The 21,038-nt window shown below is 38.9% G+C and overlaps 2 protein-coding genes across 11 annotated transcripts in view; both read left to right on the plus strand.

Moving 5' to 3' along the window:
- Positions 1 to 21,038, plus strand: part of LOC148420092 (serine/threonine-protein kinase VRK1-like) — a 311,189-nt gene that overhangs the window by 98,640 nt on the left and 191,511 nt on the right. The gene's annotated exons all lie outside the window — the stretch shown is intronic.
- LOC148420094 (uncharacterized) overlaps positions 1 to 21,038 on the plus strand; it is a 235,676-nt gene that overhangs the window by 54,899 nt on the left and 159,739 nt on the right. For 7 of the 10 annotated variants that reach the window (XR_015866354.1, XR_015866356.1, XR_015866355.1 and 4 more), the window contains exon 2: positions 186 to 302. The exons of the other annotated variants lie outside the window; for them this stretch is intronic. Coding sequence is in view for 4 of the 7 variants with exons in the window: in XM_088420994.1 (XP_088277120.1) it covers positions 198 to 302 (105 nt within the window). In the remaining 3 variants the exon portion in view is untranslated. The remainder of the gene's footprint in view (positions 1 to 185; positions 303 to 21,038) is intronic. 10 annotated transcript variants of the gene reach the window in all.

Genomic DNA, 21,038 nt, shown 5'->3' on the forward strand with positions numbered 1-21,038 from the left:
CAAAAGAAACTCCACCCATGTGCCCAGTTAGATTACGCTTAGTTGACTTGCACCACGCTTGTTTTGTAACACCATTTCCACAAATTGACAGAGAGGCAAGCCAGCTTGATATAGCAGCATGACATGCAGCGATTAAATGTACCCCCACCCTTTTTCACTGTTACTCTGTCTTTACTGTTGTTTAGCATGCAACAGGAATGGACACCAACGCTTATGTGCCTGGGCGCTACCTGATGGCGTTAATAAACACGGACACATGGAGCTGGCCACAGGTCAACAGTATTTGGATTCTAGTTATACAGGTAAGATGGAACTGTCAGTGATTCACGATGCACACCCACACACACAACCACTTTATTTATTTATTATAATACAGAAATCAGACCATTAAAGAACACACACATTACTATACTGTTATGTGTGTCAGTACGTTTAAATGTGTTTGTGCAAAAGGTCTTCATATTGGTATGCAAAATGCTGGCTAAAGCATCTGCACATACTAAGTCACACTTCTGTGCGTACTCAGTCCTCCATGCAGGCCTCTTGCTCCTGCTCAGAGAGCCATGTGGCTCAGATTTAATTGAAAGTGTCTGAGAAGGTAAAGTTAACAATGAGGGAGTCATAGGAAGAGAGGTAGAGACACAAAGACAGGGTGGGAGAAAGGAGAAAAAACAAAAAAAAAGGAAAGTCTCAACTTTCTTTAATTATGTTTACCCAACAGGCTTTGCGTCCTCATCTAAATAGCATAAACATCTGGCCATGGCACGCCACAAGCATGACGGCAGTAGTCAAGCAAATCTTGTGGAAAATAATGAAATTAGATCCCTGGTGCTGTGACAGTGGAAGGGCAGACGACATTCACTCCATGTTAATAAAATTGCCATGAATGAGTGACTACAATTAGAAAATTGTCAGTGGCAGTGGTGAACTTTTGCAACTCACCAATGTTTGCATCATTCGATTAAGGCAGCAATTTAGACTTGTTTATTTGTGCCTACTGTGGCTTTTATTAATTGTGACCTGTCAGTGATTGGCCTGCGATTAAACCAGTCACATATAATGCGTCTGATGGTGTGGGATGGATTTGTGGGCAGGCTGATAGACTATTTTTCATTATCATTATTTTTGTTGTTCATCACATCGTTATCCTGCCAGTGATTCTGACAGGATGGAACTTCATTATGCATGCTTATTAATTAAAGTATTACATAAAACCTAAAGCTTCCGGATGTTGTGGGTTCGTCCTGGTTGACACGGCTCCAAAACATTGCATGGACATTGGGGACGGTGCCTCTGAATTTTCAGACTCGGGTGGTCGTCCACCCTTTTTAGAAGAGGGACAAGAGGATGTGCTCCAGCTATGGAGGGATCACACTCCTCAGCCTCCTTAGTAAGGCCTACCATTTGGGAGGGACTCGGTAATATGTCCAGCTGAGGTGGCTCGGGCATCTGGTGAGGTTGCATCAAGGATGGCTCCCTGATGAGATGTTGCAAGCATGTCCCACCAGGTGGATGCCCCGTGGAAAAACCAGAACTGGAGATTCTACGTCTTTCAGCTGGCCTGTGAACATCAAGGAATATTACAGAAAGATGAAGTGGTGGCTGGGAAGATTTAAAAAAAAAAAAAAAAAAAAAATATATATATATATATATATATATATATATATATATATATATATATATATAGGCACTTTAGAAAAAAAGAAAACATAGGTGCACTTCGGGACAGATCTCAAAAGGTAGCCAGCAGTTTATGAGAGAAACATTAGTGAGAGTTGATTAAAAAAAAACAGAAGGACCCAAAAGCGGCAATTAGTGGCAGAAGCAACAAACCCCTGAGTACAAAAGTGAATGATTCACAGTCTACTTTTTTCAGGGTATACACAGGTATATGCAAACAATTCATTAGCAAGCAGACGAGAAAGCCTGGCTGGATTTTTTTTTTAAGTTAGAGATCAGCCTCAAACAATTATGGGAAAAAGTCTATGGACTGCTGAAACAAATCAAAGGGATTGAACCTTCATCCAAGAAGGACTCACTAAGCTTCATGGCTGATGCAAGACATGATAGCAGGAGCAAAATGAGCTCAGAATTCTACAGAAATATTTTGTCTACCAGTAGAGAGACTGAGGAAAGTGAACCCATTGGGGGAAAAAAATCATGTAGTATAATAATGTTGGTGACAACAAGAAACAAACGAGTTCATCACTGGGCAATAAGTGGAAGGGTCAAGACCGAATCAGTCAAGATTCAAACTTTATCCCACTGAAGAAAACATTATATCTGCTAAAGACCAGACTGAAGGGAGAAACCCACCAAAACAACAACAGGTGAAATTTCTTTCTAGTCACACAATTCCATTTTTAAATGCTTTTTATCTCATACATCACAACAATAGATCAATAAAGTATAATTTGTATTAATGGGTTGGCTCAAACTGGTTATGATACAAACAATCTGATACCAATCTAGTCGTTTTGATCAGATCCAAAGCTGATCTAAATGATGCATTGCACCCAGCCTGTGACTTCTCAAGTTTATAGTCTTTTTTTGTATTTAGGTTATTTCTGAGTTTTGTATCCAGTTTTCTCCCTTGTTTTCTTTTTTACATCGTCATATTAAATTACTATTTTTGAGCTAACCTTGCTTCCAGCCTCCCTGCATTTGAGACTACAACTTTTCACCAACTTACCAGGTCTCATCATAAAATTCTAGAGGTCCCACAGGATCTTGACCTGGTTGTTCTCCTCCATTTTTGGAGGTGTCTTGCCATCTTGATTCTGGGACTTCCAATTAATATTCGGGACAGGTGTTACGGTGCACTAACCCCCCTAGCTGGTTATGAAGTTCTATGTAAGCATTGCCCGCCAGCATCTTACACCATGCTGTGCTATGCTGTACCATCTCTGGGATTTCTTTGCACAGCCTAGCCTCGAATCCTCTCTGGCGTAGTAGAACCTGGCCTCTGTTGATCTTGTGTTTAGCGCCTGCTCTTGTGCTGTCCTTAAGTCCAGCCACTGGTATGTTTTCTTGATGTCAACCACTCCCGCAACCTGACTTTGGTATGGTGGGGCTTGTCCTTCCGTGACAGCCCATCTGGCTCCTTCATCTTAAGAGGCTTTTGTTCTCTGATGCATTCACTGAGCAGCATGCGACTATACCTTGGATGAGTGACACATCTACTGATAGAATCATACCGACTTGGACGGTCAACTAAGTTATGTGTCAACTGTTGGGGAACCAGGAGACAATAGTAAGAAATGGGCTACAAGGGCATGGCCTACATATATAAATCCCTTCAAAATGTTTTTTCCTCTCATTTTCATCTTAATTCTGTAGGTCTAGTGCTCCCAATACTTAGTTCACTTCACTTCATTTTGCAAATTTGAAGTACTATCTCCCCACCCTCTTTTGCCATCGACTGTGGATTGGTGCTGTGTTTACTTTCTCTCCTCGTGGAAGCAAGGGAAAAGATCACATTTGAGGAAATGAGTTGTCATTTCAAGAGGTAATAATGGATTTCAGCCCGAGAGCTCGACAAACACAAGACTGCAGAAAGGCTTGAGCATGGGTACCCAGGTGGAGAATCAGTGTCTACAGTACACCATTGGGCATGTTTACTACTGTAGCCTCCCCCATATACTATAGATACACACAGCCAACTGGTTAGTTGTACACATACATCAATAGCAATGAAGCTGCAGTGATGGATACAACTGCGGTGCCTGGTTGGGGGCCGGATATCCCACGACATGACATCCTCAATCTTCAAAGCTGGTTCAGCTGGAGGTAAAGGTTTCCATCTCTGTTGCCAGATTGGGTTCATGCTTTTATTCCGCTTATATTTATGGACTACCATGTTTTACCTTATTTCTTGGCTTCCCTCAGAATTTAATTTTATGCTGACTTAAAATATCTCCTTGGATCTGGCTAGAGTTGGGAAAGTTCCACTCTTATCTGCCAAAGATCATGAATCTTTTTTGGTTCTCAATTTCCACATCATAAACGATGACCTTTGGTCAACAAAAGAGTATTCCAGCCAAATTAGAACCATGTACTGTACATAAAACAAGCTATCTTTTTTCATTTCTTATTGCAAATTCTGAGAACTGAAGAATTCTTGTTGTCCTATTTGGATTTGTGCTCTCGACATAAACAAAGGCAGCTACTGTTTTATGGAAGTAAATAATGAAACGTGAAGTGAGTGCGTTCAAATGTGTGTGTTTTTTTTAAATAAATAGCAATAAATAGAAATAAACAACAAACAGAGGTAATAATAATAATGTAGTCATAATGCATTGTTTGAAGTGTGCATAATGGATGTGTAAGGACATGTGTATATGTTTTATCAGTAGATGAATGTGTGTCATATGCCACACGTTATTTTTTTATTTGTGTTGTATTATTTTTATATTTGCGTTTTATTCTGTTTTTTTTTTTCTTAACAAGCTCTGGTTGTGTAAAGTAGTGACATCCAGGTCAATTCCTTGCACAATCACTTTGTATTGCTGACCTAATCAATACTTGTACATATTAAAATCGGCCTTGTTTTGAAAGACAGGTCCACAAAATAACACTATGTACATAATTCATGATTTATATTACAGGATCTAAAGTTATGGTAAGATTTATGTGTAATAATGGCACTGTTACTTGTATACAGGTTCTAGAAATGGTCAGAGAACATGAAGGTAAAAAGTTAAACAATTAGCAAATGCTGGCCATTTGGAAAACAAATGTTGATTGTTTTTCTTTTTTTTTTTGAAGGACTGTAATCAGACGATTTAGTTCTTATTAAAATGCACTTAAGTATGGGGAGAACATGCAACTCCACACAGGATTTAAACTCAGATTGAAATTCAGAATAATGCGAAATACTTGGACAAAAACAACAACAAAAAGTCATATTTACATGCATTGTGAATGTAGCCTAATATTCTAGAACTAATAGGCAATTGTAACCCTTTATGTGTCGTACTAGCCCAGGGCAAGTTTTGGGTTATGTGAGGCTTCTGTCACCTCCCAAGAAAAAAAAAAAAAGAAAAATATCAGTGCAGTTAGATTTTTGTATTATAGAGTCCATAAATTAACACAAGCCACTCAGGTAGAGCACAATGAAGGAAAGATCTGTGTATTGGCCAATGCATTGTGTATTCGTTTATTTATCTTGCAATGGTTGAGTGTGGTGTCTAGCAAACCTGTGTGTGCATTGAAATGTGCATTGAAGATGTGTCCAAATATCTAGTGGTGTTTTTGGCTCCTTGCACAAATATGCATGGCGTGTGTGTGCATGTGTGTGTGTGTTGAGACAGATGGGTAATAGCCCCAGTGCAGAAAGCGAGGCCCTGTGTAACGTGCAGCCCTGATTGCAGACCTGATTACCTGCCATATGCTAGCTGAAGGGTTGTGGGCCAGACCAAATGAGAACAGTATGCAAACGTTAAAGCAGCGTTTTTATAGCGCAGTCATTATGCTCTCGCTTTGGCAAATGAAAATGAGCGTGGCGGGGAGGGAAAATAATGAAGTCATAAAAAACGGACGGGTCACAGTGCGTGGTCGCTATTGCCGCCACCTCCTGGCTCTAATCCCATTGGCTTGAGGGAAAGGGGGAAGGGCCCCTTGAAAAGATGGCAGTAAAGCAAAGGCTGTACCACAGGGTGTCTCTGTTCTTTTGGAAAGCCTTTCAAAATGTTGAGTGAGAAAACTGTTGAAGAACAAACTTTTCCTTTCTTGCCTTGTGTTGGAATGGCCTTTAGTTTTAGAATGAGTCGGAAGGCATTTGTGTGTGTGGGTGTGGGTGTGTGTGCGTGTGTGTGTGTGTGTGTGTGTGTGTGCTTGAGACGTGATTATGCTCCTATTAGCCTTTGCATTCTCCATTATGCATGCAGCGAACAGGGCTAAACTGACCTTGTAAGATGATCATTGACTCTCCTTAGAAAACACTTGTTATCCCAGGATTAACACATGCACCAATTACTACCTGTTCACCACATGAGCTCAGGAAATAAAACATTTCCTATTAGTGTTCACAAACACACACCTCCCGCCTGCATGTTCTTACAAGAGCTAAAGAACCAAACCAAAATATTCATACTTTAGAAGCATAGCTTCTGTTTAGAATTTTTAACAACGACTAAAAGCATGAGAATGAGACTTAAACTAAGTGAATGGAGATTTTTTTATTCAATTTTTGCCTTTTTGTGCAACAATCGTGGTTGACCAGTCAATAGCGAAGATAGTATTGCTAGCTTGCATGATAAAAAACAAAACAAAAACAAAAACACACCTACACACATGCAAACAACAGGGCTAATCTATTCTATTGATTTCACTAAAAGCAGTTATGTTCTTTTAGGATTATTAGGACATTTATGAAGTGAGAGACTGTGTGCGTGCAACAGTGGAAAACTGCATGGTGATGTCACACTACCTGTGTATACCTCTGCCTTGGCATTTCTTGCTAGCCATGTGCCTGAGCTAAGATGTTTACGTTGCTCTTCCGACATTCTTAAAGATTGAAACAATAAAAGTCAGTTAACAATAGTTGGGTTGTACTATGCAGAAAAAATCCCTTATATAGCTTTCGGGCATTATTGAAGTGGCCAGATTATTTTTTTTGGAGCTGCCAGCAATGACAGGGTTAGGCTAATATTGCTAATCCCACTTAGCATGAATTCTACTCACTTGCAGTCCTGGTGGACCATAATTTTACCTTAGCTGTACCCAACAAGGAGATAAAAAACACAAATATACATCATATCAGTGTAGTATTAAATGTGATCGTAAACAAATAAAGAAATTATGGAATGAGGATTTTTTTTACCTTTTTGGTCAGCTACTTTGCATTTGCTGACTTGCTATCTTGCTTCTTCGTCAAATTGTTTGAAAATGAGTCTATTATGGATGTTTAACTGCCAAAAGCTTGTGTACCACTTCTTTTGATTTCCATATTATCATCTGACTTGCTAGACCCTACTTCAGACTTGCTTGTGGCTGGATGATGATGTCACATGTGTGTTGTCAAATTTCATTTCATTGCTTGAACACACAGCATCTTTATCCGCAATGTTGTAATCAGTCTTTCTCTTTTTAAGGCTGAAACGTTTCCAAATGGATGATATTGCACGCCTATTTTGAACAACCTCTTACTCAACTTCATCTTCGTCGGCCATTTTCCTACTAAACCATAAGTAGAACTTGTCTGATGTGTGACATCAATTACATTGGTGAGAAATTAAACAACTACAAAAACCTAGACAAACTGCAGCTATAATTTATTCACGGAATACTTTGTTATGATGAAACATTGTGAGATACTATGAAAATAAGGCATCTCAAAATCGATACCCAATATATTAGAAACTAAATGTTGTATTACAATCGCATATTGTGCCACTTCAGCTTGCAATACTCCACTTTATCGATATTATCCCCTAGCATTACAAACAAACAAGCCAAAAGCTCAAAACACTTTGGCTGCAATTAATGCTTGGAATGCATACATGCTAAGCAAAATATAACCTAGGGATTTGAATAGTCTGTTTAAAGTATTAACATGAAGAGTTTCCCACTTTGGCTTCGCTCAGATTAAGATGTGAAATAAATATCAATTGGCTGCACGTTATCTTAGCCTTATGGTTCACCTTGCTGACCATGCTCCACGAATGTCCGCCTTGTGCTTGGGAGGCTGTCATAAGAGGAACCAAATTTACTAAGTTGAGACCAAGGTGAGTTCCACGACCTGTTATCCAGGATATTCGAAGGATGATTTTGTTGCTACCATCACTTTCCTCCAGTTTCCATCTATCAGGAGAAAAGGGGAACTTGCGCATAATCCTGAAGCCCATTGTGGCCTACTTAGTGGGAAGAGAACATGCCTTTCCAACTGGTCGTGCCTTTGTATGTGGGTCAGCTTCATTCAAATTCTCTTTCATTCCAGCTCCTCTTCCGACACTGTGGCCGATCATTAGCTGTAATATAGGTCACCCCAGGCTTTGTGAGGCTCCAGCCCCATTTGCATTCTTGATTCAAATGTAGCACTGGCGGTGACTGTAGGTAGTGAGGAAGTGGGAGGCTTGGGGAAAGGTGGCATCAGAAGTTAAGGCAGAGCTTTTATCACGTTTGATGAAAGGATGGGGTCAATCTAGACACTTTCTTAAAAGGATAAGGGTGTTTTCCCAGTGGTGGAAAGATGAAACTCCTATAGATGCAAGGTTGACTTGTACAGTAGGTACGGCATTTCTTCTTAACTTTATTGAGATAAAAAGGAAAGAGAGGGGATTGCATCCCATGTTTGAACTAATGCTTTCATTCGTTAGAGGTGTTAATGAATACAAATGACCATACATGGTGAGGCTTCTTTTGAAATGAGCTGTGAACTAATTTACAGAAAAATATCTTACCTGGGTAAAAAAAACAAGATGTCCCAGACGTCTGCTAAAGTTGTTGCTTTAGTGGTTCGCCCATTGTGGAGGGAATGCCAAGGCTACTCAGTGTGAATGCGGTCTACCGGTTGATCGTGAAGGTAGTTTTGCTAGATCGCGTGACTTTGCAGAACAGCCCCCCCCCAAAAAAAACTCCAAAGCTCCCGATGTGCCCGAACTAAGACTTTTACGTGACTCTCCCTAAATTCTCAATTATTAAAGCAATAAAACTCAGTCACAGTCATTGTGTCTTGCAATGTTGATTAATCCATGGTAAAAATATATTGTGTGGTCGGTCATAGGCTCGCGCTGGAGTTACTAGGTCACGTTTTGGAGCTGTTGTCCTTTGAAGGAGTAGGCTAGTATTGGTAACGCAAATTAGCATGCATGCTACTTACTTGTGGGTCCGAGCTGTATCAGCGGCCTATAATTTTAGCTCACCCGTAGCACTCTGCGCTCCCGTGTTTGCCTCCACACCCCGTGGGAGATTGGCTGCAGGAAAAATAGAAGTAGGTCTTGGGGCTAAAAAATTTGAGCACACCTGCCTTATGCAGACAAATTTATCATACACCCCTGGCATGAATTATTTTAAATTGGGCATTCCTTCATTTTGAAGATTATTGTAATTATTGCCTCGAAATGAGCACACTCACAATCAGATAATTTGAACACACCATTATTTACTCTATACTGCCCTTAACCCCAAATGAGATTAAAATGCCTTCATCAGCCCAAAATCTCTCACGCGCAAAAATAAATAATCAACATCTCTTGGGTTAACCCTCTACCCAGATCCAGGCAAGAAAATACTCTAAGAATACCTTCAACAACAACAACAACAAAAAAAAGGAAGCCAGATGGAGGGATCCCTTTTCCAGGATGACCAGACTGCAATGGGGACCAAGTGGGCTATTAATGAAATGAAGCACCACAGGTAGTAGATGCTTCTAGGGAAGTCATTCTGCCAGGCACTGCTCCTGGTTGGTTAAATCTGAATTGTCCATGGCAATATATTAGGAAAGCGTTCGTCCTGAGATTTTGTCCGGTTTGTTCAATGAAGAATCTTTCACAACAACAGTATTGCTATGCATCCAGTCCCCGCTTACTTCAAGGAGGTAAGCGGGGAGGACAGAAGACAAGTGGTAGTAAAAATCCAGAAGTCTTGGTGTGTGGCAGGATGAGAAACTAGTTGCTAAGTGTGGTTTAATCAAATGTGGGAGTGTGAACATACAGCATATCTTGAGTTGAGCAGGGAATGCTCTTACGCATTATAAGATGATCATTACAGTGATAAAATCAGAAATGGCTGACTCGATTCATATGAGTTGGATGTAAGTCTACTTGTATCACTAGTGTTTTGACTTAGAATTTGCTTGACAAAAAACGTAAATACTTGCCTTGCCTTTGACTTGGTGTTCATAAGACTCGACTTGACTTTGACTTGTCATTCTGTTGACATTTAATTATTTTTTGTTAATAAAGCATGCTTTTTTTAAAAAAAAATATTTGTTTGTGTATGTGTCATGCTACGCTATGACGATGATTGAGGTTACGTTTGTAAAGCTTCTATCCCACTGAGGAGCTGGTGGGTGTCGATGAAGGTAGAGATGTGTTTCTCAGGGTGGGTTCAAGGTCGCCAATGTTTGACAAAATGTCACCAAAATTACATGTCACCACTGGCAAACGTTTGGCAACCTGTGGCAACAACTTGAATGAATGCTGACAAGGTCAGAAGTGCTGCTACCTTTACCAAAACTTGCCAACGTTTGCCCCTCAGTGGGATTGGGGCTTAATGAATTGTCATAGGGGAGACGCCTTAAGGAGAAGACATTTGGATTTACATGTTACATTTTGGTGAAAAAAAAAGGTTTCTGTTGTCATAATAGTCATTTGGATTGGGTTGATGTTTGGAAGTGATCCATCAGATGCAGCTTCAGTTAAAAAATGTACAGACATTTCACTGATTTATACCATCTTTGTCCAGCTTTCATTACATACGGTGGTTTAATTTTAGGGAGGATCCAAATCTTACATTTTATTGGCAACTTTTTACTATGTGACATTAAATCATAGTAATCAACAAAGCAAAAGATCTAATCTGTTTAGTATGCAACGCAACAAGAGCCTATTGACAATTTCCCCTCCTCCTTGGCAAATTCCAGGTTCCGTCCTTAATTGTTATTGGAGATGTTATCATGAAGCGGATGCAGCCCTTGCTTGGGAAACTGTTAAAAGCCTGACATTGGAGTGAAGGGGGCAGAGCAGAAGAGTTGAGCAAAATATAGCCAGTGTATAATTAATTACCCCCACCAACCCTTCTCGCCCTCTTCTCAACTGCACTGTCCTCTTTAGGATGGACAGCTGGCGTCAGGGTGTCTATTTGACCTCTAAGGGCTTTAGTGTTAAATTGAAATACTGAGGACAAGGAGGGAATGGCAATGCATAAAGGGTTTCTTGAGAAAATACATATTTATAACAGAAATAATCGCTGAAAATTTAACAATGTGGGAATAGAGCTACTCTTATATTCAGGGAACAAGGAATATTTAGATTTGTTAAAAAATGAGTGCAAAAAAAAGTGCAACCTTACTGTGTATATTTGGCACTCATGTTACAATGCCCAATCGAGCACAATTTGATAAACTACTCAGCCTTTAAAGCAGAACCACACACGTGTCTAAACACGTTTTTCAAGGGAATGTGTTCTGCATATTTTCCAGGTTCCTTTTCCCGAGATACCTGATTCAAATGATCACAATCATTATCAGGCTTCTGCTGAGCTTGAATCAGGTGCGTTAGAGAAAGAAACCTAAACAACATGCCAGATACCGGCCCTTGAGGACCAAGTTTGGACACCCCTACCTTAGGAGGTTCTAAAAGCGATTCCATTGTAATCGAATGGCACTAAAAAGTGTAACAGAAAAGCAACCGCTCAGGGACAAGCAAGGCTGTTCCATTGTTGATGGGTACAATGTAAAAGCGGCTTTACTGTGGTACCCTTTTGGTGATCAAACAGATTCCCATTATCTTGGTATGCATGCAAAAAAAAGAAAAGAAAAACCAAGTAACTGCAACACTAAAGATAGTAAAAGGTGAGTGAGAAAATAACTCCGCTGCAACTCGGACTTTAATTCCTGACAGGGATAGTGCTTAATCTACCACTCCCGTTTGCCACCATCTTACATTTTCATCCAAAGTCTCTTTTGATGTCCCAGCTCTAATCAACTTGTTCATGGCTGACAGATTTGCAGATGACATGGGACAATCAGCAGAATCTAAATCGCAACATCTCTCTGACATTAGCATGGCATTTTTGCTGTGGCAGAGGTGGGAGAGTGACGATCAGTTCACGGGGACAATAAGTCTTTCCACTGGAACATGGGACAGAGGGTTGAGCTCTGGGAGATGAGGCAAATGGCATATTCATATTTGGTGTGGAATTATATCTTTTTAAACGGGGAGGAAGTCCAGTGATTGTGAGTAAAAAAAAAAAAAAAAAAAAGCCGGGCTCTATTTGCATCCTTATCAGGAAAACATAGGCGCTTTTCATTCCCACTACTATCGGTATTAATTCTTTTTGACATTTCCGATACGCATCTTAGATGGAAAGCTTCCAACTCAACTGACGGAAGAGTTGTCAAATAATAAAGAAATCCTACATATTGGTTCAAACATATTTGTAACCGTCTAGATTTGAATATTATCAGCTAAATTGTGAACCCCCATCCTACTTCCTTATATACAGTTATCGCTGATGAGATATAGTGAGCCTGTGTACATTTGGGATTTACATGCACACTCTCTGCACTGTATTAGAACACACAGTAACACTGTATATTCATCCTATCTGCTTCTGATTTGCTCTAACATTTCCTGGAGTATTATCTGAGGTCACTCTTTCATATGCAAATATGTTTGGCAATGTAAACAGAACACTGACCGCTCCATACATCTGCCTGGTGTTAGTTTGACAGATTATCTACTCCGTTGGCTGTTTGTGTCACGTTGAGACAGCTAAGTCAACACAAACCAATTATCCTCACATTATGGATTGAATTCTTATCGCAAGCGAGCAAGGACAAAGGCCTCATAACACTGGCTGAATTTAATGTATAGCTGAGGTCAATGAATTTGTGTGCTGTTGAGCAGTAACGACAGTAAAAACAACAATCCATTTTATATTTTGACCGTGTTTCATAACGACAAGTGTTTCAATATTTTTTGGTTTGCCCAAGAGCTAAATCTTATGTACACCTTGGTGTGATGGTGCAGTAATCTACTACACTAACAATGACTACAATGGTAATTACCTTATCTTTTGGACTATAAAGCACGCCTTTTTTCTCATGATTTGAGACCTGCGACTTATAGTCCAGTGCGGCTTAGCTGCAGACTTTTTGTTGTTGTTGTTGTTGTTCATGTTTATCCATGACCATTATTATTATTATTATTATTTTGCTCAATTTTTGATGCCCTGACTTATATACCAGTGCGGACAATACAATATATTAAAATATTACCTTATATTTCTCTACATACACGATAATAAAACACATTTTCAGTAAGTTGTCAATCAATCCTTAAAATATATTTACACCCCATAATATTGTACTTTAGCAATTAGATATTCCTTAAAAAAATTAGAATAGAATAGAACAGAATGGAATATAATAGACTAGAATAGAATACCATTCTTGTCAACGTACAGCAGATATAAAAGGGAACTGGGAGTGTAGCAGGTTAATTTTACCCAGTGTACAACAAAAAAAAAACATTAAAAACACACAAGCAGGCAAATGTAAATTGTCAAAACAGGCAGAATTTCAAAACTGTACCATAGATTCATTTCCTAATACAGTACTTGATAGCTCGAGTTTCATACTAGGGACCTATACAACCATCGACACCTGTGGGTTGAAAAATATGAGAACAAAAGTAAATAAATAGAAAATAAATATATGAATAGATATATTTTCACACCGGTTATTTATATATTCAATTTTTGCTCTTCTTTTGTTGTTCATCAGAGCGTTAATAGCTTTAAAAAGTTCTGTAGTGCCGACTGACAGCAAAATAAAACTTAAAGGTGACACAAAAATCCAGAATCTGATCCACCATCATGCATGGCATCACAATCACAGCACATCATCAACAAAGTTATGGCAGGATATAAATTTGACTCTCTCATGTAACTATTTTTGCATGTGCTGTAAATAACAATTTTATGATATCACTTGTTTTTTTTTTATTTCAATGAAAATAATTGTTTTGAAATATGGTAGCTGCTGGATGGATTGACGGTTTGCCTTATTGCACTCAGAAATCAGTCACATCATTAAAGATCTCTCTGATATCATCACAATGGGTGTCTTGAGTTGAACATTTTTTAGTTTGAAAGTACCTCGAGTTGTGGCAACAACCATCTTACGTGTCGCAACACGAATCACCGCAATTAAAATTACAAATTAAAAAGTATTTTAATTCGCGAACTAGGTCAGTTTTGATTTGAATATATTTTTATGGTTTGTTCATCCTCTTATTTTGGGTTTATGTTTTTTTTTGTGTTCCTTTCCTTTTATAACAAGGAAATCCATTTACTTTCTAGTAAATGGTCTCTTCTTCTTTTGAGCTCTAATTGTTTCCTTATTACAGTAAAGGTTACTGCTAGTGGAGAAGTAGTTCTTCAAACCAAATCTTTTGTGTGCAAAAATGTGAAACCCCTATTCAGTAAATATCGATTTTTTTTATTTTTTTATTTTTTGCCTTTTCTAAAGTGAGAGGGGCATCAAGATATGACAACATATGATTTGATTGCCCATTCGTTTCTTTTTTGGTCATCTCTTTTCTTTTTGTTTTTCCATTATTTTATTTTGGTAGAGAGGGTGGAGACAATAAAAAGGCCTCCTTTTATACATTACAGTCTTCCAATGAGCCAATAAAGATGCAGTTTGCAAATGAAAAAAAAATACTCCATTCACTCCCTGAAAATACAGTAAAAAATGATAATAATAACAAAAGAGCCAACTACATATGAGATTGTTACTAATAACGAGAGGTGCCCAAAGAAAGTATCTACATGTTCATAATAAGTTACTGGGCTATGGCCAATCAGCCACATAATAGAAAAATCATTCTGTCACTCATCCTCTGCTATTCATACGGCCGTTACTCCATATAAAAATTAAAAATAACAGTAAAATGCCTTTATCCAGTTTTGTCCTTTTCTTTCCTTGTCATGTTCGTCTCTTTTCTTCTCTTCTGCTCTTTGTTTCCGCTCTTCCTCGCTCAGATGTGTCCTTGGTCATCTCCCATTATTCCATCATCATGAAGCATTGTGTGTGTTTGGCAACCAACTATTTCAATGTGTCTTCCTCGCAACCAAGCGTACTTTGTCCTGCGGAAACGAGATGAAAAGAGCCTGCTTTTCAAGTGCCAGAATATATCACACAACGAGCGATGAAACTGATCAACTTCTGGGACTTTGCAAAATCTTTTCTACAGATATGAAGATGCTTCAAGTAAGTCAAGCAAGTATAACTTTTCAAGCAGCTACTTTAAATTTCGAGGAATTCAAACTTGGAATTTTAGGAGAAAAATATATCACACAACTAATCTCATATTTCTTTGCATATTGCTGCCTCTGCATGCTTCTGATGGGAAGAGTTTGGAGAAGGTAAAGTTTAAGCTTTGACCTGAATAAAATTGCTAATTTAGTGCATTGTCATAGGGCACAAAACCAAAATTTCCAGTGGTCTTAATGTTCAAATGCCCCAATTCTTTTGCCCATGAAGTGATTTATCAATGATTGTGGAGGTTGCATACTTTTGCAGGAGGTGGAGCATTATATTATGTTATATAAATCATATAGATTTGCCTATGCAACAGAGAAACATAAAGATGAAAGCAGTGAGGATCTTAACAAATGCAATAATCAAGTCACATTCTAATTCCAAGAACGGTTTTATCTTGTATTCATAACTATCCTTGTCTTATTTCTTTTCATACTATCTCACTCATCATTCATAGACTTCCTGTGAAATGCAAAGAGCCTGACATTCAACCCAACCCCCCTTTTGTTTTATGCATTCCTTTATTTTTTTCATAAGCACACCTTGTCACTCTAGTGGCATATTTTCAATCATTATTAGAATGCCGGCAGCTCAAGGCTCGCAGGCTTTAACCTCTGGTATGTTTGGCGCGTGATAAAAGCCGAATGAACTATCAATCTTTATTGTCTGGCCTGCACACTGTAATTGCATTCAATAGTCCACTGATTCTCTTGTCTGCTAATGTCGGGGAGCAGAGAGGAGCCAGATGCTCTGACTGCATCACACATACTCACACATGCGCCCAGTTCAAGCTTTTATATGAAGAGAAAAAAAAAAACAGCTCACACTGAATAAATTTATTCAGAATATGCACAGCAACACACGACACACATAGGTAGTAGCCACCCTCTCTTCCAACACACACACAGATACACACAATTCTAGAAGATGAGCTGTTGACGGTATATATTGTGAGCAGCTGTGTATGTACAAGTTTCATCCATTAAGTTATAAGTCAAATATTGATCGCACAACATTTACTACTATATAAGTGAATTGACTGTACTGTATGCTTGTGTCATTAATGACAATGTTAGTCCTGATCATGTATTAAGAGGGACAGCTGTTCCGCAAGAAGTTCAAACCCTCGATAAAACTGCCAAATTTAATCGCCAGTTGAGTAAAAAGATAAAAATAAAAAGCTTACCATTCCTTGGATTTTGATTCAAGCATTTGGCTAAATAAGTGTCTAAAAATGTCTCGTAGTAAATTAATTAAGCACTAAACAGTTACTTAAGTAAGTGCTTAAGTAATTGGCCATTTGATTACAATAAAGTAATCAATTACTTCACGTACTTAAATACTTCATTTTCTAAAGTAATTGACTAACTTAGGACTTATTATATCAAGTAATTGATTACTTTAGGACTTAGTTAATTAAAGCAACTGATTACTTTTGCTCCTAAAGGGATAGTGTGTAAGATTTAGACAGTTTTTCATTACGGCCAGTAGGAGGTGCCGCAGGTGCTGCTTTATCATTGTCCGTAGCTGTAACAAACATGGCCGCCTCCGAAGAAGTGTCACCCCCCATGTAATATAATTTAATGATAACTAGACCTGTGATGATATTTAAAACATACTGGTGGTCATTAAGAGCACATTCATTTGCAAGTTTTTGACATATACAATCATTTCATTTTTCCTTTTTAATTAAAAACGGTCAACATCCCTATCCCTAACCTTAACCCTAACCCTTAAAAGAACCACGACCAAACTTTGAATCTTTGACGTCCATAGCCGTCAATGGCAGTGAATGGGTGGTGCGTTGTGTTGAGTAGGACAACCAACAATGAAAAGAAATGTTTAGCCATCAAAACATATTCTGCACCATAATTTTTAAGTACCGGAATATGATACAGAAAATGATGTTACATTACGGCTCACCTGATTTCTGGGTTTGGTGCCATGAGGTAAAATGTGATTTGCTCATGACATATAATTTAGTTAACAAATAACTTTAACTATGAATTAAAAAAAAACATGACTTTTTATTGCTGGAAATGCTGAAAATGCCTAAGTAAGTTTTTTTATTCCTTGTATTTAAATGACAACAGTCAAGTTTGCTGGGTGTTCCAGACCAGCTTTTGCCATCTTTATGTGACTTAAATCATATTTAAATCTCTTGTTTGTATATATTTATAGTTTGGTCCTTCTTTTAGCAGACACATGAAGTGCAAAATGTGATTATGAAGTTTGTGTGCTCATATGCTTCCAATCGGTGTATCCATGCGGTTTGATTTCCAATTTTTTGCTACCTTTAGTGGCATGTTGGGGTGTTTTGTGCATCATTCAGTGTTCACAGATTATGATAGACACACTTTATTTTATTGTTATACAGCATCTGCGCAAAGCCTCCAACCTCAAGGATCAAGACAGATGGAAAAACTGACCTTTGGTACCGGCTATACCAAGATGACTCATACAACGTTATGATGCATTTGATATATTATATATATGATTATTGTCCTGTTGTCATCCATTGATCTATCTGGATTTGTGGAAGGGGGTTTGCAGTTATGAGTTTCATAGATTCTTTTTCAGCAGGTACAATGCTCTTGTGGGATGTACACCACGGTGCTAATTAATACAGCGGTATTGTTTTATCGCACTTTTAAATGGGTCAAGGCTAACAGGTTAACTAGCGCCCATTCCCAATAGCACTGATTGAACTCCATTGAGTGCCATAGTGTCGTTTTGTGATTGGACTTTTTTTTTTTTTTTGAGGGGGGGGGGCATTTCTGGCAATGGCTCATTTTACTGTGAGGTCATAATCGCGCCACCTTGCGTCCTATTTTCATCATGTTTACTGCCGCTTCTTTGTTGAGTTGTCTGAATGTACATACATTTGCATTTTGCACACATGCATACACTTTCACACATGCACTCAGAGCCAGTGGGGCATTCAGGTTCCGCACTACATAAAGTAATACATTGCTGCATATCAAAGGAAATTACCCTTCACCTCAGTGCATGGATCTTAGCGAGTTCCTTAACCAGAGGAATGGGCTTTGAACCACGCAGATTCCCCTAGGGCCCTTATCCCGGCCCCTCCCCAGAATGCCGCGCCGGATAAGGGCCGTAATTCCCACTTTTAGGTTTCCATTAATCTGATCCTGACACAGGGGAGATGGGCTGCTTTGCATATCGCCTTCCCAAGATGGAGGGCTATTTACATGATCGCCTCCAGATTGAATATGATCAGTAGCTCACCTCCTCCGCCATGCTCTGCAGCTGAGACGGAAAAATGCAGATTTTCAGTGGGTATTTGCTACATTATCGCGAGTGAAATATTATTCACTCAGGTGTACTCACTCTAGCGTTTCAATACGTCTCAAGTTAGACTTGATGGATACGTGTTGCGGATATTACAACTCGCCACTTGATTCCCCTGACGAAGGCCAAATTTCTTTTATGAATGTGACAGCGGAGATGGATAGATCGACCCATTTATCATCGCCCAGTGATAGTGCTAATGTGCGGAGGCTGTCGCCCTCCCCTTCAACAATGTGGGGAACACCAATGAACGGCGCTCCATTTGAAGCCGTGAAGGCAGACCCCATGTAAATGTATCTGTAATGAACGCCGCGTACAGGAGGTGCATTATTCTGTTTCTGCTACATTTATTTCTGAATATCAAATGAATATCGTAAATGTGTAGCGAGGGGGCGGTGGCGTTGGAGGCAAAGTAAGCCGAGGATATAAGATGAGTGATATCGTTATTACGCCGCTGCCGATGCGCAAGTTGAGACGGTGCGAGACTGTAGCATAAGGACATAAACACACACAAACTCAAAGCCTCCCACTTTAGCTTGATGTATTTCCCGGACCCCGACAACAAGCGTTCTTGGTGCCTCTCTCATGTAAACATGTTGTCCCCTTGTTGAGCCGTCAGTCTCTTTGACTGCATTTATTTATTTATGACTATCATGCCAGTCCAAGAAACAGTTCTACACTAATGTGATTTTTGGGTTGTGAGCTGATATCTTTCTAGACATAAACAATGGCATTTAAAAAAACAAAATAACAAAAGACCACCATAAAAACTGTTTGGTGTTGATGAAAGAGCGAATCTGTGTGCCGATGAAATATTGTGGTGGGTGTACGGACCCACCGAATGTGCGCCCTCTCGTCTCTCGTTTCAAAGGCCTCCGTGTAGCCGTCTCATGCAGGAAACTAGTGGGTGGCTGCAATCACTCCAAAGGTGCGGCTTATTTTTGAGTACATAGGTAGGGACGTGCTCTTTTTTTCCCTGCTGCTATCACCTCACTTTTTGCAATGTGTGAGCTGCGGTCCAACTTGATAATTATCAAGAATAAGCATGCAGTGCTAATTGTCACTTCCACACATGTAAATAGTGTGATACATTCCTCAGTCACTTTGTCTCCGTGCGTTTTGGTGCAGGAAGAACATCCCCTAAGTGTATTTCATGCTTTTAATTGACACCATTGCATGTTAATTTGAAGCATGTCATGGATGTGTCACACCAGTAAGCCGCCAGTGTCTGACCTCATGTAATGTCGAATTACTTTCCTGCTCCTCTTTGCCGTGACAATAGATAAGCTTCTCCAAGGCAACACCAAGGGGGTCTTTCTGTTCCCTTGCCTTCCTTCGTGATTGTTATTCCTACGTAGGAAATATCCAATATATGGGAGAGATTTGTCTCAAAATTATTTACGCACATTTTTATATTTTATATACAGGCAAGTATACTTGTGATTTTGCATTATTTTAGACCCTCAGGCGTTCACAATTTCCACTCGTTTTTCAGTTCCACAAATATATCAGCAATTTTCAAATGTTGTTTTATCATGATAAAAATGTTGTTTAATCATGACGTAACACTTGTAAATGGTAAATACCTGTTGGATAGTTGACAAATGTGCATTTGTGGATTGGCGGGCATACACGTTTATTTTTAAGAGAAACTTCACAGTGTTGCGAGATACACACACACAGGATAGACACACATACCCTATATGTTTAAAAGACCCATTCCTCCTCTATCCACCAGGGGGTGGTATTGATCCCATCATTGAACAACTAGTATCCCGGTTCCCATTTCGGTTCCCGTTTAAAATGCGAATTTGAAAACGACGGAAAACGAGCGTCTGACCTTCCATTATGTGTTACTTAACATGGAGAAACAAAATGCGACTCTCATTTACTTGTTTTAATGTTTTGCCTTCACCCGGAAGACACACAGCTTCTTTAGTAGTATAGAAAAAAAAATTACAGTAGAAGAAGAAGGTCTTCTTCTCAAGGCATTTTAGGCTTGAAGGAAACAAATTAAGGTCGCGTTTTGTTTCCAAACTTGTGGTAAACAAACACAAAATAGAAACGGATATCGAGACTCATTTTCTGTTTTTCAATTTCCAATTTTAAACAATAAATAAGAGATGACTACCATTTCTGCTCAATGAAGAAAGCAACACTGCCTCCTTGTGGATAGAAGCATAACAGGCATTTAGAAATGTGGATATCTGAGGACTTGTGTGTGTGAACATCCTGCAACAACATTATGTTTGTCTCAAAAAATGTCTGTCGATCCACATTCAAGAGAGATCAAGAGAGGATGTTGCCTGGTGCTTAGTTTTATTACGATTACTATTACTATTGATCAGTTCATTAATTGATGAAGCGTATCGCATTATATTGTGTTCTTTCAATGCATTGAACTTTACAATATAGAGCAATATTGCTTCCTCTTTGCTTAAGTAGATAAATAAATAAACATGATTTGATGATTTTGATGATTTGATTTGATTTGATGATAAAACGTTTCTGGTTGGAATATATGCATACAAAATGGAACTAATGATAAATGCTTTTTCAAAAGCTACTCATGACCCTCAAATTCATTCATTTGGCTATATTGAAACATGAATATTTGTAGTGCACAGCGTGAAAAAAAGAAACTCACTATATGCATCACCGAAAAATATAAAAACTTATTGTGGTATGTTTCCCTGTCTATCCATATAGTCTGGTGACGTGTTGAGCCTCAAAT

The sequence above is a fragment of the Hippichthys cyanospilos genome, chromosome 8 (assembly GCF_059441005.1).
Source record: "Hippichthys cyanospilos isolate Australia breed blue-spotted pipefish chromosome 8, RoL_Hcya_1.0, whole genome shotgun sequence".
NCBI lineage: Eukaryota > Metazoa > Chordata > Actinopteri > Syngnathiformes > Syngnathidae > Hippichthys > Hippichthys cyanospilos.